Source organism: Taudactylus pleione, unplaced genomic scaffold, assembly GCF_031769625.1.
Source record: "Taudactylus pleione unplaced genomic scaffold, aTauple2 ptg001017l, whole genome shotgun sequence".
NCBI classification, from domain to species: Eukaryota; Metazoa; Chordata; class Amphibia; order Anura; family Myobatrachidae; genus Taudactylus; species Taudactylus pleione.
In genome coordinates, this window is record NW_028285418.1 from 2,807,292 (window position 1) to 2,823,565 (window position 16,274).

The 16,274-nt window shown below is 51.2% G+C and overlaps 1 protein-coding gene across 1 annotated transcript in view; it reads left to right on the forward strand.

Moving 5' to 3' along the window:
- CUNH3orf70 (chromosome unknown C3orf70 homolog) overlaps nt 1-16,274 on the forward strand; it is a 119,804-nt gene that overhangs the window by 27,706 nt on the left and 75,824 nt on the right. Inside the window, exon 2 of the mRNA XM_088461103.1 lies at nt 11,954-12,209. Within this exon, the coding sequence (XP_088317229.1) occupies nt 12,026-12,209 (184 nt within the window). The 5' untranslated portion in view covers nt 11,954-12,025. The remainder of the gene's footprint in view (nt 1-11,953; nt 12,210-16,274) is intronic.

The window sequence follows — 16,274 nt, forward strand, 5'->3', positions numbered from 1 at the left end:
TGTGCGCTGTGTCTTCTCTATGGCGGAGGAGTGTGCGCTGTGTCTTCTCTATGGCGGAGGAGTGTGCGCTGTGTCTTCTCTATGGCAGACGAGTGTGCGCTGTGTCTTCTATGGCAGAGGAGTGTGCGCTGTGTCTTCTATGGCAGAGGATTGTGCGCTGTGTCTTCTATGGCAGAGGAGTGTGCGCTGTGTCTTCTATGGCAGAGGAATGTGCGCTGTCTACTCTATGGCAGAGGAATGTGCGCTGTGTCTTCTCTATGGCAGAGGAGTGTGCGCTGTGTCTTCTCTATGGCAGAGGAGTGTGCGCTGTTCCTGTTCTATGGCAGAGGAGTGTGCGCTGTGTCTACTCTATGGCAGAGGAATGTGCGCTGTGTCTACTCTATGGCAGAGGAGTGTGCGCTCTGTCTTCTCTATGGCAGAGGAGTGTGCACTCTGTCTTCTCTATGGCAGAGGAGTGTGCGCTCTGTCTTCTCTATGGCAGAGGAGTGTGCGCTGTGTCTTCTCTATGGCAGAGGAGTGTGCGCTGTTCCTGTTCTATGGCAGAGGAGTCTGCGCTGTGTCTACTCTATGGCAGAGGAATGTGCGCTGTGTCTACTCTATGGCAGAGGAATGTGCGCTGTGTCTTCTCTATGGCAGAGGAGTGTGCACTGTGTCTTCTCTATAGCAGAGGAGTGTGCGCTGTGCCTGTTCTATGGCAGAGGAGTGTGCGCTGTGTCTTCTCTATGGCAGAGGAGTGTGCGCTGTGTCTTCTGTATGGCAGAGTAGTGTGCGCTGTGCCTGTTCTATGGCAGAGGAGTTTGCGCTGTGTCTTCTCTATGGCAGAGGAGTGTGCGCTGTGTCTTCTCTATGGCAGAGGAGTGTGCGCTGTGTCTTCTCTATGGCAGAGGAATGTGCGCTGTGTCTTCTCTATGGCAGAGGAATGTGCGCTGTGTCTTCTCTATAGCAGAGGAGTGTGCGCTGTGCCTGTTCTATGGCAGAGGAGTGTGCGCTGTGCCTTCTATGGGAGAGGAGTGTGCGCTGTGTCTTCTATGGCAGAGGAGTGTGCGCTGTGTCTTCTATGGTAGAGGAATGTGCGCTGTGTCTACTCTATGGCAGATGAATGTGCGCTGTGTCTTCTCTATGGCAGAGGAGTGTGCGCTGTGTCTTCTCTATGGCAGAGGAGTGTGCGCTGTTCCTGTTCTATGGCAGAGGAATGTGCGCTGTGTCTACTCTATGGCAGAGGAGTGTGCGCTCTGTCTTCTCTATGGCAGAGGAGTGTGCACTCTGTCTTCTCTATGGCAGAGGAGTGTGCGCTCTGTCTTCTCTATGGCAGAGGAGTGTGCGCTCTGTCTTCTCTATGGCAGAGGAGTGTGCGCTGTGTCTTCTCTATGGCAGAGTAGTGTGCGCTGTGGCTGTTCTATGGCAGAGGAGTGTGCGCTGTGTCTTCTCTATGGCAGAGGAGTGTGCGCTGTGGCTGTTCTTTGGCAGAGGAGTGTGCGCTGTGTCTTCTCTATGGCAGAAGAGTGTGCGCTGTGTCTTCTCTATGGCAGAGGAGTGTGCGCTGTGTCTTCTCTATGGCAGAGGAGTGTGCGCTGTGTCTTCTCTTTGGCAGAGGAGTGTGCGCTGTGTCTTCTCTATGGCAGAGTAGTGTGCGCTGTGTCTTCTCTATGGCAGAGGTGTGTGCGCTGTGTCTTCTCTATGGCAGAGAAGTGTGCGCTGTGTCTTCTCTATGGTAGAGGAGTGTGCGCTGTGTCTTCTCTATGGCAGAGGAGTGTGCGCTCTGTCTTCTCTATGGCAGAGGAGTGTGCGCTGTGTGTTCTATGGCAGAGGAGTGTGCGCTGTGTCTTCTCTATAGCAGAGGAGTGTGTGCTGTGCCTGTTCTATGGCAGAGGAGTGTGCACTGTGTCTACTCTATGGCAGAGGAATGTGCGCTGTGTCTACTCTATGGCAGAGTAGTGTGCGCTGTGTCTTCTATGGCAGAGGAGTGTGCGCTGTGTCTTCTATGGCAGAGGAGTGTGCGCTGTGTCTTCTATGGCAGAGGAGTGTGCGCTGTGTCTTCTATGGCAGAGGAGTGTGCGCTGTGTCTTCTATGGCAGAGGAATGTGCGCTGTGTCTACTCTATGGCAGATGAATGTGCGCTGTGTCTTCTCTATGGCAGAGGAGTGTACGCTGTGTCTTCTCTATGGCAGAGGAGTGTGCGCTGTTCCTGTTCTATGGCAGAGGAGTGTGCGCTGTGTCTACTCTATGGCAGAGGAATGTGCGCTGTCTACTCTATGGCAGAGGAGTGTGCGCTCTGTCTTCTCTATGGCAGAGGAGTGTGCACTCTGTCTTCTCTATGGCAGAGGAGTGTGCGCTCTGTCTTCTCTATGGCAGAGGAGTGTGCGCTGTGTCTTCTCTATGGCAGAGGAGTGTGCGCTGTGGCTGTTCTATGGCAGAGGAGTGTGCGCTGTGTCTTCTCTATAGCAGAGGAGTGTGCGCTGTGGCTGTTCTTTGGCAGAGGAGTGTGCGCTGTGTCTTCTCTATGGCAGAGGAGTGTGCGCTGTGTCTTCTCTATGGCAGAGGAGTGTGCGCTGTGTCTTCTCTATGGCAGAGGAGTGTGCGCTGTGTCTTCTCTATGGCAGAGGAGTGTGCGCTGTGTCTTCTCTATGGCAGAGGAGTGTGCGCTGTGTCTTGTCTATGGCAGAGAAGTGTGCGCTGTGTCTTCTCTATGGTAGAGGAGTGTGCGCTGTGTCTTCTCTATGGCAGAGGAGTGTGCGCTGTGTCTTCTCTATGGCAGAGGAGTGTGCGCTGTGTGTTCTATGGCAGAGGAGTGTGCGCTGTGTCTTCTCTATAGCAGAGGAGTGTGTGCTGTGCCTGTTCTATGGCAGAGGAGTGTGCGCTGTGTCTACTCTATGGCAGAGGAATGTGCGCTGTGTCTACTCTATGGCAGAGGAATGTGCGCTGTGTCTTCTCTATGGCAGAGGAGTGTGCGCTGTGTCTTCTCTATGGCAGAGGAGTGTGCGCTGTTCCTGTTCTATGGCAGAGGAGTGTGCGCTGTGTCTACTCTATGGCAGAGGAATGTGCGCTGTGTCTACTCTATGGCAGAGGAATGTGCGCTGTGTCTTCTCTATGGCAGAGGAGTGTGCACTGTGTCTTCTCTATAGCAGAGGAGTGTGCGCTGTGCCTGTTCTATGGCAGAGGAGTGTGCGCTGTGTCTTCTCTATGGCAGAGGAGTGTGCGCTGTGTCTTCTGTATGGCAGAGTAGTGTGCGCTGTGCCTGTTCTATGGCAGAGGAGTATGCTCTGTGTCTTCTCTATGGCAGAGGAGTGTGCGCTGTGTCTTCTCAATGGCAGAGGAGTGTGCGCTGTGTCTTCTCTATGGCAGAGGAGTGTGCGCTGTGTCTTCTCTATGGCAGAGGAGTGTGCGCTGTGCCTTCTCTATGGCAGAGGAGTGTGCGCTGTGCCTTCTCTATGGCAGAGGAGTGTGCGCTGTGCCTTCTCTATGGCAGAGGAGTGTGCTCTGTGTCTTCTCTATGGCAGAGGAGTGTGCGCTGTGTCTTCTCTATGGCAGAGGAGTGTGCGCTGTGTCTTCTCTATGGCAGAGGAGTGTGCGCTGTGTCTTCTCTATGGCAGAGGAGTGTGCGCTGTGTCTTCTCTATGGCAGAGGAGTGTGCGCTGTGTCTTCTCTATGGCAGAGGAGTGTGCGCTGTGTCTTCTCTATGGCAGAGGAGTGTGCGCTGTGTCTTCTCTATGGCAGAGGAGTGTGCGCTGTGTCTTCTCTATGGCAGAGGAGTGTGCGCTGTGTCTTCTCTATGGCAGAGGAGTGTGCGCTGTGTCTACTCTATGGCAGAGGAATGTGCGCTGTGTCTACTCTATGGCAGAGGAGTGTGCGCTGTGTCTTCTCTATGGCAGAGGTGTGTGCGCTGTGTCTTCTCTATGGCAGAGTAGTGTGCGCTGTGCCTGTTCTATGGCAGAGGAATGTGCGCTGTGTCTACTCTATGGCAGAGGAGTGTGCGCTGTGTCTTCTCTGTGGCAGAGGTGTGTGCGCTGTGCCTTCTCTATGGCAGAGTAGTGTGCGCTGTGCCTGTTCTATGGCAGAGGAGTGTGCGCTGTGTCTTCTCTATGGCAGAGGAGTGTGCGCTGTGTCTTCTCTATGGCAGAGGAGTGTGCGCTGTGTCTTCTCTGGCAGAGGCGTGTGTGCTGTGTCTTCTCTATGGCAGAGGTGTGTGCGCTGTGTCTTCTCTATGGCAGAGGAGTGTGCGCTGTGTCTTCTCTTTGGCAGAGGAGTGTGCGCTGTGCCTTCTCTATGGCAGAGGAGGGTGCGCTGTGTCTTCTCAATGGCAGAGGAGTGTGCGCTGTGTCTTCTCTATGGCAGAGGAGTGTGCGCTGTGTCTTCTCTATGGCAGAGGAGTGTGTGCTGTGCCTTCTCTATGGCAGAGGAGTGTGCGCTGTGTCTTATCTATGGCAGAGGAGTGTGCGCTGTGTGTTCTATGGCAGAGGAGTGTGCGCTGTGTCTTCTCTATAGCAGAGGAGTGTGTGCTGTGCCTGTTCTATGGCAGAGGAGTGTGCACTGTGTCTACTCTATGGCAGAGGAATGTGCGCTGTGTCTACTCTATGGCAGAGTAGTGTGCGCTGTGTCTTCTATGGCAGAGGAGTGTGCGCTGTGTCTTCTATGGCAGAGGAGTGTGCGCTGTGTCTTCTATGGCAGAGGAGTGTGCGCTGTGTCTTCTATGGCAGAGGAGTGTGCGCTGTGTCTTCTATGGCAGAGGAATGTGCGCTGTGTCTACTCTATGGCAGATGAATGTGCGCTGTGTCTTCTCTATGGCAGAGGAGTGTACGCTGTGTCTTCTCTATGGCAGAGGAGTGTGCGCTGTTCCTGTTCTATGGCAGAGGAGTGTGCGCTGTGTCTACTCTATGGCAGAGGAATGTGCGCTGTGTCTACTCTATGGCAGAGGAGTGTGCGCTCTGTCTTCTCTATGGCAGAGGAGTGTGCACTCTGTCTTCTCTATGGCAGAGGAGTGTGCGCTCTGTCTTCTCTATGGCAGAGGAGTGTGCGCTGTGTCTTCTCTATGGCAGAGGAGTGTGCGCTGTGGCTGTTCTATGGCAGAGGAGTGTGCGCTGTGTCTTCTCTATAGCAGAGGAGTGTGCGCTGTGGCTGTTCTTTGGCAGAGGAGTGTGCGCTGTGTCTTCTCTATGGCAGAGGAGTGTGCGCTGTGTCTTCTCTATGGCAGAGGAGTGTGCGCTGTGTCTTCTCTATGGCAGAGGAGTGTGCGCTGTGTCTTCTCTATGGCAGAGGAGTGTGCGCTGTGTCTTCTCTATGGCAGAGGAGTGTGCGCTGTGTCTTGTCTATGGCAGAGAAGTGTGCGCTGTGTCTTCTCTATGGTAGAGGAGTGTGCGCTGTGTCTTCTCTATGGCAGAGGAGTGTGCGCTGTGTCTTCTCTATGGCAGAGGAGTGTGCGCTGTGTGTTCTATGGCAGAGGAGTGTGCGCTGTGTCTTCTCTATAGCAGAGGAGTGTGTGCTGTGCCTGTTCTATGGCAGAGGAGTGTGCGCTGTGTCTACTCTATGGCAGAGGAATGTGCGCTGTGTCTACTCTATGGCAGAGGAGTGTGCGCTGTGTCTTCTCTATGGCAGAGGAGTGTGCGCTTTGTCTTCTCTATGGCAGAGGAGTGTGCGCTGTTCCTGTTCTATGGCAGAGGAGTGTGCGCTGTGTCTACTCTATGGCAGAGGAATGTGCGCTGTGTCTACTCTATGGCAGAGGAATGTGCGCTGTGTCTTCTCTATGGCAGAGGAGTGTGCACTGTGTCTTCTCTATAGCAGAGGAGTGTGCGCTGTGCCTGTTCTATGGCAGAGGAGTGTGCGCTGTGTCTTCTCTATGGCAGAGGAGTGTGCGCTGTGTCTTCTGTATGGCAGAGTAGTGTGCGCTGTGCCTGTTCTATGGCAGAGGAGTATGCGCTGTGTCTTCTCTATGGCAGAGGAGTGTGCGCTGTGTCTTCTCAATGGCAGAGGAGTGTGCGCTGTGTCTTCTCTATGGCAGAGGAGTGTGCGCTGTGTCTTCTCTATGGCAGAGGAGTGTGCGCTGTGCCTTCTCTATGGCAGAGGAGTGTGCGCTGTGCCTTCTCTATGGCAGAGGAGTGTGCGCTGTGCCTTCTCTATGGCAGAGGAGTGTGCTCTGTGTCTTCTCTATGGCAGAGGAGTGTGCGCTGTGTCTTCTCTATGGCAGAGGAGTGTGCGCTGTGTCTTCTCTATGGCAGAGGAGTGTGCGCTGTGTCTTCTCTATGGCAGAGGAGTGTGCGCTGTGTCTTCTCTATGGCAGAGGAGTGTGCGCTGTGTCTTCTCTATGGCAGAGGAGTGTGCGCTGTGTCTTCTCTATGGCAGAGGAGTGTGCGCTGTGTCTTCTCTATGGCAGAGGAGTGTGCGCTGTGTCTTCTCTATGGCAGAGGATTGTGCGCTGTGTCTTCTCTATGGCAGAGGAGTGTGCGCTGTGTCTACTCTATGGCAGAGGAATGTGCGCTGTGTCTACTCTATGGCAGAGGAGTGTGCGCTGTGTCTTCTTTATGGCAGAGGTGTGTGCGCTGTGTCTTCTCTATGGCAGAGTAGTGTGCGCTGTGCCTGTTCTATGGCAGAGGAATGTGCGCTGTGTCTACTCTATGGCAGAGGAGTGTGCGCTGTGTCTTCTCTGTGGCAGAGGTGTGTGCGCTGTGCCTTCTCTATGGCAGAGTAGTGTGCGCTGTGCCTGTTCTATGGCAGAGGAGTGTGCGCTGTGTCTTCTCTATGGCAGAGGAGTGTGCGCTGTGTCTTCTCTATGGCAGAGGAGTGTGCGCTGTGTCTTCTCTGGCAGAGGCGTGTGTGCTGTGTCTTCTCTATGGCAGAGGTGTGTGCGCTGTGTCTTCTCTATGGCAGAGGAGTGTGCGCTGTGTCTTCTCTTTGGCAGAGGAGTGTGCGCTGTGCCTTCTCTATGGCAGAGGAGGGTGCGCTGTGTCTTCTCAATGGCAGAGGAGTGTGCGCTGTGTCTTCTCTATGGCAGAGGAGTGTGCGCTGTGTCTTCTCTATGGCAGAGGAGTGTGTGCTGTGCCTTCTCTATGGCAGAGGAGTGTGCGCTGTGTCTTATCTATGGCAGAGGAGTGTGCGCTGTGTCTTCTCTATGGCAGAGGAGTGTGCGCTGTGTCTTCTCTATGGCAGAGGAGTGTGCGCTGTGCCTTCTCTATGGCAGAGGAGTGTGCGCTGTGCCTTCTCTATGGCAGAGGAGTGTGCTCTGTGTCTTCTCTATGGCAGAGGAGTGTGCGCTGTGTCTTCTCTATGGCAGAGGAGTGTGCGCTGTGTCTTCTCTATGGCAGAGGAGTGTGCGCTGTGTCTTCTCTATGGCAGAGGAGTGTGCGCTGTGTCTTCTCTATGGCAGAGGAGTGTGCGCTGTGTCTTCTCTATGGCAGAGGAGTGTGCGCTGTGTCTTCTCTATGGCAGAGGAGTGTGCGCTGTGTCTTCTCTATGGCAGAGGAGTGTGCGCTGTGTCTTCTCTATGGCAGAGGAGTGTGCGCTGTGTCTTCTCTATGGCAGAGGAGTGTGCGCTGTCTACTCTATGGCAGAGGAATGTGCGCTGTGTCTACTCTATGGCAGAGGAGTGTGCGCTGTGTCTTCTCTATGGCAGAGGTGTGTGCGCTGTGTCTTCTCTATGGCAGAGTAGTGTGCGCTGTGCCTGTTCTATGGCAGAGGAATGTGCGCTGTGTCTACTCTATGGCAGAGGAGTGTGCGCTGTGTCTTCTCTGTGGCAGAGGTGTGTGCGCTGTGCCTTCTCTATGGCAGAGTAGTGTGCGCTGTGCCTGTTCTATGGCAGAGGAGTGTGCGCTGTGTCTTCTCTATGGCAGAGGAGTGTGCGCTGTGTCTTCTCTATGGCAGAGGAGTGTGCGCTGTGTCTTCTCTGGCAGAGGCGTGTGTGCTGTGTCTTCTCTATGGCAGAGGTGTGTGCGCTGTGTCTTCTCTATGGCAGAGGAGTGTGCGCTGTGCCTTCTCTATGGCAGAGGAGGGTGCGCTGTGTCTTCTCAATGGCAGAGGAGTGTGCGCTGTGTCTTCTCTATGGCAGAGGAGTGTGCGCTGTGTCTTCTCTATGGCAGAGGAGTGTGTGCTGTGCCTTCTCTATGGCAGAGGAGTGTGCGCTGTGTCTTATCTATGGCAGAGGAGTGTGCGCTGTGTCTTCTCTATGGCAGAGGAGTGTGCGCTGTGTCTTCTCTATGGTAGAGGAGTGTGCGCTGTGTCTTCTCTATGGCAGAGGAGTGTGCGCTGTGTCTTCTCTATGGCAGAGGAGTGTGCGCTGTCTTCTGTATGGCAGAGGAGTGTGCGCTGTGTCTTCTCTATGGCAGAGGAGTGTGCGCTGTGTCTTCTCTATGGCAGAGGAGTGTGCGCTGTGTCTTCTCTATGGCAGAGGAGTGTGCGCTGTGTCTTCTGTAGGGCAGAGGAGTGTGCGCTGTGTCTTCTGTAGGGCAGAGGAGTGTGCGCTGTGCTTTCTCTTTGGCATATGAGTGTGCGCTGTGCTTTCTCTTTGGCATATGAGTGTGCGCTACGCCTTTTGTGTCTGTTCTATGGGAGAGTGTTTTGTGTGCTGGATGTCAGGCAGATGATTGCAGATTGTGTTATCTTTGATAAATGAAGCGTCTTGCTATAACTGAAGCTGGGTACACGCTATCCAATTGGATAGTGTCTATGCAGGAGTGTTAGCCAATATGGCTACAAGTGCTCCTGCAACGGTCGTATCGGACGGCCGAGACAGCGTGCGCTGCACATTCTATTTCATTCACAACCTCCTGATCCCCTTGAATCAATCAAAAGTAAGTACACACTCAGCAATACTTGCTCAGTCTGTAGGGGTGCACACCGATCCGATAATCGCGCTGTGGGATCAGAGTGTTTTTCGGACCGGCTCACACTATCTGATGTGTACCCAGCTTGTGGGTGAGATGTGTAAGTTTCCTGTGTTCACCTAAATTGGAAGCTGTAACTGTTGGTTGTGTCTACTGATCAGAGCTGTTGCGTATGTTGTTTGTGTATTTCACATTTCCAGCGACCCCGTACGCAATAGCGAACACTCAGTGGAACGCACGTGACTTTGGGACATCTGATATTTTTGCACATGCGCAGTAGCAAATAATTTCTCGACTCTGAAAACGTTGGCATTGCCATTGCGTTACCTCTGTACTAGCCCGATTGTTTCATTTCCACCATTCTTATGATGTTCCCTGATTAACAGAACTGGTGTGAATATGTTCCTGTAATGTAGACATCATTTTATCAATGAACCACTGCTAATTCTATTAAAAACCCAGCAGATTTAAATGTAGGTTGGCTCTGCTATGTCCAAAAAGACTTTATATGATGCGAACGGAATGCAAGAGCTGCCCAATCATTCATTAAGTCGGCTTTCAAACCGGAGTATTAATTGTCTAATTTGAAGCTGCTCAGCGCCTGATTCAGAGACGGACGGAATTGCACACAAGCCGCACGCAAGCGCCTGTGCATTTCTGTCCATTTAAAATGCAAATGCAGAAGGAGGTGTCACACACCACCTTGCTGCATTTGCGTGATCCCTGCGCTGCGACCCAGGTCGCAATCTGGGGTCACCATCGAAACAATCGCGGCCATCAGCACTTTTAGCTCGGCCCCCCTCCCTTCCTAGGGATGGCGAGCTGAAATGCGCGAAAAGTGCCCAAGTGGCACTTTTCGCGATCGCGCCCAGCACTTTGGTCGGTTGAGGCTAAAACAGACCTCTTCAGGCATGATCGATGCAAAGGTCGGAATCAATTGAATAGCGCCTCGCGGTCTCCCGTCATTTTAGATCAGGCGTGCTAAAACAATTGAATTATGTCCAATGACACTTCACTGGACTAGACACCTTCATTAGGAGGTCATCTGCTTCTCCACAAACAGGCAGCTTACCTTTTGCTGTTGTATTTTCCAGCGGGAGCGATGGTGGATGATCTCTGGTCCTCATTCAGAGTCGGTCGCAAGCGCTGAGCGCTCGCAACCGACTCGATGTTTTGGTCCTGCGCACTGCGCGTGCGCAAGCCCCGGAGCGAGAGAGAAACACTCTCGTTCCGGAGCTCACTACAAAAGGGGCGGCTGTGGATATTGATCGACAGCTCGCCCCGTTTTGTAGGCGCATACACAAACGGAGGCGTTCCTAACGGAACGCTTGTAATTTTGTGGGCGGCCGCACTGACATCTGCAGTGATGTCAGTGGGGAGTTTCCTGCTCGATCAGAGCAGGAAGCTCCCTGGGGCTTGCGGTTGCCGAGACCCAACCTTAGGGTCTCGTCGCAAGCTCCGATGAACGCAATGGTGTCTTCACCATTGCGACCATCAACCTGGTCGGTCGCTAAGGTATGGGTGGTAACCACAGCTTAGCTAGCGACCAGGAGGCCGCACTAAAAAAAAGGAAGCGGCCGTCCTCATTCAGAGAGAGCGATCGCTTCTTGCGACCGCCTCTGAATGAGGCCCTCTATCCCATATAACAGGGGTAGATAATATACAGGCCCTCCAGCTGCTATGGGAATACATATCCCAGCATGCCCTGACATAGTATTGCTATTATAGGGCATGCTAAATCCAAGGCAGCGCATGCTAGGATGTGTGGTTTCACAGCAGCTGGAAGCCATGCGTTGAATACGGCTGCCATATAAAATTCATCAAACGGTAATTTTTTTACCACATCTGGCCAGGTTACTAACCGTCACGCCTGCGGGTTGTTACACGCTATGATTTTGATTCTTTTGAAGTCGGTATAAGAGGTGAGGATGGTACAAATTGCAGCAATGATTGAAAAATTTGAGATACATATTTATTTGGTTTGCTCGCTCTCTCTCTCACATAACTTGCCCCCGTCAGTTATTTTCAGCTAAGATAACACCCGTTTTCGGGGGATACCCCCAAATATTCAGTATCCTCCGAATGTACTATGGAGGGATAGCAGCAGTTACTGTATCTCCATATCTGATGCAAAGCATTGCAGATCTTGGCCCCGGCATCGAACGGTGCTGTCACTTGGGCAGGTGCCACTGTAAGTCTCCTTGACCTATGGGCTACATTGTGCTAAATATATCGGGAGAGGGTTCCTCCTTGACTCTCGCCCAGCAATTGGCTGCCGCACATGTGTGGTCAGCAGGCCGCCCACGCGCAGTAGAGCACAGGAGTCCCGATAGACTCTCCCCATTGCCCAGAGCAATCCTTTATCTCTTGACTCAAAAAGACTATTGCGTTTGGGCAAACACAGGCAGTGTAATGTCACATAATACTTTTCTTATTCACCCTTTACTGCTCTCTCCTGTGTTTTGCACTGCTCCATAGTTTACAGTCTATTGTCCTCCGTTCTCCAGAAAATGTAAATGGGGGTTTGACAGCAGTGAAGTAAAATGTGCAGCGTGATTTTTGCAGCAGGGGATGGGCAGAAGTGCCATTCCGTGCCAGCGTGTATAAGGTTCAGCTACAGCACCTGTTTTTTTTTCGTATTCGGGATTTCAAAGCTTGTGCTGCGATGATGAAGTGATTGTGGAAATGTATAATTTACTAATAAATGTAAGCCATTATTCTGCGCATAGATTCTGCAAGGGAATCATTTAGTATCTCGTCGTCTTCCATCCTGCCCGGGAAATTGTCACTGTGAGAGTGTCAAAAACTGATAGATAAAAGAGGCAACTAGTCGCTATAATAGGAAGTCACCATGCTGGTTTTCACCTCTGTTCTCATTAATAAGACTGTAGAGCTGGGAAGCGTCTTCAAAAGATATTCAATAAGTGTCTTATCGTGTAGGGAGTGAGGGATCTCTTGCTTTCACGTTAAGGTTTTTTTTGATACGGTTGGAATAAAATTGTGTTTGTGATTATTATCTGTTGGGTGTGGGTTTTACATCTATTGTCGGTATGCCTGTACGTGTTAGTCTGTGATTCTGTAACGGCATAGTGTGACTTCTCGCATTGCTTTGCCAGCTTGCATTAAAACTGCTTTTTTTCATTCAGTTCCAGGCATCCGCTGCTCACCCAGCCACCGGCACGTCTCTCCCTGCCTGCTGATCAGGCTTCCGGGCAGAGATGACGGCCACAGCTGCCCCAAAGTGCCTGAAGAACGATAAGGTGGATGAAGCACAAGCTCTGGCCAGGAGCTGTGCCGGAAGACCCGATTTCAAGCCTTGCGACGGTCTCTCCATCTGTGCCACCCACAGCCATGGCAAGTGCTTCAGGCTCCACTGGTGCTGTCACTTGGGCTGGTGCCACTGTAAGTCTGCGTGACCGGGTGTTTTTGTTACATATTACTCTGCAGGATGTGATGTGAACCTTTGCACGAAGGGGGGCAGGATTTGGGTGCCCAGATTTACAGGGGAAGTCGGTGAAAACTGGCGTCTGCTAAAATGTGTCAATAGAATTATTCAGAATGAATTTTAAATCTTACAGATGTTACCGCCACATATTGGCAAACTAGTCTCCATTTATTTTTTACATTTGTCTTTTCTTTTAAAAACATGTATACATATCCAGTTCTTTATATGTGTATTGTCACTCTCAGGATCTGTTTGTATTAGATTTGCAAGAGGCACTACACAGTACCACTTCTGTTTGGTCTGCTCCATAGGCTGTTGACTTAAAGGTTTATTACATGTGATCAGTTTCACACTAACATGTACAATGCTAAAACTTGTGACGTTATTCAGTGGTTTTGACATATATGTAGTGCATTGCGTGATACATGTGGTTATTTATTGATTTAACGGTCAAGTACTGTATGACATTGACTTAAAATTATGAGATCTGTGTAAGTGATGTAGGTTCACCTTTAACACCGAATTGGAACTGAATATATTGGTGTCTACAGGATTTGCTGAAATTGCTAAACTAAGTAATGAAACGCCACTTGTAATGAGTTTGTAAAGCCAGCAGGACATAAAGGCATAATTACATGCAGTGTAGGGCTTTCCGGCTCAGCCTTGTGCTATAAAGGACATTCATTAGAAGACAGGTTCTCAAACTCTGTCTTCAGGACCCCAAACAGTGCATGTTTTCCAGGTCTCCTCACAGAATCACAAGTGAAATACTTTGCTCCACCTGTGGATCTTTTAAAACGTGTCGGTGAGTAATGAGTACACCTGTGCACCTGCTGGGCGACCTGGAAACCGTGACCTGTGTGGGGTCCTGAGGACCGAGGTTGAGAACCTCTGCTCTAGAATGTAAGCTCTTGCGAGCAGTGGGCCAGATTCAGACCCGCGAGCGAGCGAAGGACGCTCGCAAGCAGGTCGATGTTGGCCGAATGCGCATGCGCACAACGGAGGGAGCTCCGTCGTGCGCATGCGCGAGACCCGGCGAGCGACGAGGAATACGTCGCTCGGGGTCTAGCACCAAAGGGGGCGTGCTGTCGATGGTGACTGGCAGCACGCCCCCTTTGGTGGGCGTGCCGGGGGCGTGGCTGCCAGACGGAGGCGTTCCCATGGGAACGCCTACCGTCTGAGTCCGGCCCACTGACATCAGTAGTGATGTCAGTGGGAGTGATTTTGGCTCTGATAGAGCCAAAATCACTCCTGGGCTTGCGGCAGCGAGACCCTATCGCAGGGTCTCGTCGCAAGCCCGATGGTCGCGATGGTCTTGACCATCGCGACCATCACCATGGACGCTCGCATAAGCTGTGGGTGGTAACCCACAGCTATGCGAGCGTCCAAGAGGCCGTTCCATTTTTAGGGAGGAGGGCCCTGATTCAGAGCGAGCGCTCTGGTCAGAGCGTTCGGCTCTGAATCAGGCCCAGTGACCACTCCATGTAGTTATGTCACTTGTGAGTTGTAACCCTGTACATTTGTAAATCTGTAACAGTTGTGTTATGTTCTATCCCTTATGTACTGAACCCTTGTAGCGTCATATAATTAAAGATTATAATAATCATCTTTCTAGGCAGTGAAAAAACATCCAATTTACATTTCCCCTTTATTCTTTACATAATAACAGAACTGATAATTAGGAGATTTTGGATAAACCAACCACTGTTTAGCAGGTGTGATTGACAGTATGGGGGCATTTGGAGTTGGACGCAGCATCAGGTTATTCGATCGCGATGGTCCCAGCCATCGAGCCATCTGAGTAAGCGTCTCTAGGGCCAGGAAATCGACCCTGGCCTGGGTATGCCTGCAAAATAGGGACGACATGTGCCCGTATTGTAAAACAGACCCTGTTACTGACCCATTCCCCCCCCCCCCCATTCAAATGGCCACAGCCTGTCAATTAGGCTTTGGCTTGGGGGGCACTACATGTGACGATGCAGGACCTATTCTGCTCATGCTCAGTTCTCCCACCATTGTAGTTGTACGCAACCAATTGGGCTTACATACAACCATGAATCAGCGCCGGTGTACTTTATTCTGAAATGTTGTTGTCATTACCTGTCACTGCTCTACTGTAGGCCACAGGCCCGGAAATCAGCGCCTGGGTGCAAGGATTACACGGCTATAAAGTTTTCCTTGTCTGCTGGCGTCTCGCAGCATCACCAACACCAGGAACAAAATAAATAAACTTCCTGCCAGATTATAAGCAAAGATTTCTTATTACATTTAGTATTGTTAGTTTGATGGAATGAAGGTCCTCTCCCTCCAGATTCAATACAAATGGTTAAATCCCAATCGTTTACTTTAGTTAAAGTCAACATCTTTCTAAAGGAAACATATAATTGTCGCTGCGCAGGTTGATTGTGGCTCTCCGGGAAAGATAATACGTCCGTAAAAGGGAAATCCTAGAAAGTGCGCACACTGTCTGGAGCTGGAGGGAGACAGACCTATGTACATAGCAGCATATGCCAAGATCAGCTTCTGTTTCATGGAAGGATTTCCATCTGTATACAGTACCATGGCCATGGTATACAGATGTGTGTACAGGACTGTGAGTTATCCCACTGTATCTGTGCTGTGTGCAGTGTGTGTCTGTGTCACAGCCCTACATGGCCATGGTATACAGATGTGTGTGCAGGACTGTGAGTTATACCACTGTATCTGTGCTGTGTGCAGTGTGTGTCACAGCCCTACATGGCCATGGTATACAGATGTGTGTGCAGGACTGTGAGTTATCCCACTGTATCTGTGCTGTGTGCAGTGTGTGTATAACAGCCCTACATGGCCATGGTATACAGATGTGTGTGCAGGACTGTGAGTTATCCCACTGTATCTGTGCTGTGTGCAGTGTGTGTCTGTGTCACAGCCCTACATGGCCATGGTATACAGATGTGTGTGCAGGACTGTGAGTTATACCACTGTATCTGTGCTGTGTGCAGTGTGTGTGTCACAGCCCTACATGGCCATGGTATACAGATGTGTGTGCAGGACTGTGAGTTATCCCACTGTATCTGTGCTGTGTGCAGTGTGTGTCACAGCCCTACATGGCCATGGTATACAGATGTGTGTGCAGGACTGTGAGTTATCCCACTGTATCTGTGCTGTGTGCAGTGTGTGTGTCACAGCCCTACATGGCCATGGTATACAGATGTGTGTGCAGGACTGTGAGTTATCCCACTGTATCTGTGCTGTGTGCAGTGTGTGTGTGTCACAGCCCTACATGGCCATGGTATACAGATGTGTGTGCAGGACTGTGAGTTATACCACTGTATCTGTGCTGTGTGCAGTGTGTGTCACAGCCCTACATGGCCATGGTATACAGATGTGTGTGCAGGACTGTGAGTTATCCCAGTGTATCTGTGCTGTGTGCAGTATGTGTGTGTGTCACGGCCCTACATGGCCATGGTATACAGATGTGTGTGCAGAACTGTGAGTTATCCCACTGTATCTGTGCTGTGTGCAGTGTGTGTGTCACAGCCCTACATGGCCATGGTATAGAGATGTGTGTGCAGGACTGTGAGTTATTCAACTGTATCTGTGCTGTGTGCAGTGTGTGTGTCACAGCCCTACATGGCCATGGTATACAGATGTGTGTGCAGGACTGTGCGTTATCCCACTGTATCTGTGCTGTGTGCAGTGTGTGTGTGTGTCACACCCCTACATGGCTATGGTATACAGATGTATGTGCAGGACTGTGAATTATACCACTGTATCTGTGCTGTGTGCAGTGTGTGTCTGTGTCACAGCCCTACATGGCCATGGTATACAGATGTGTGTGCAGGGCTGTGAGTTATCCCACTGTTTCTGTGCTGTGTGCAGTGTGTGTGTGTCACAGCCCTACATGGCCATGGTATACAGATGTGTGTGCAGGACTGTGAGTTATCCCACTGTATCTGTGCTGTGTGCAGTGTGTGTGTCACAGCCCTACATGGCTATGGTATACAGATGTGTGTGCAGGACTGTGATTTATCCCACTGTAT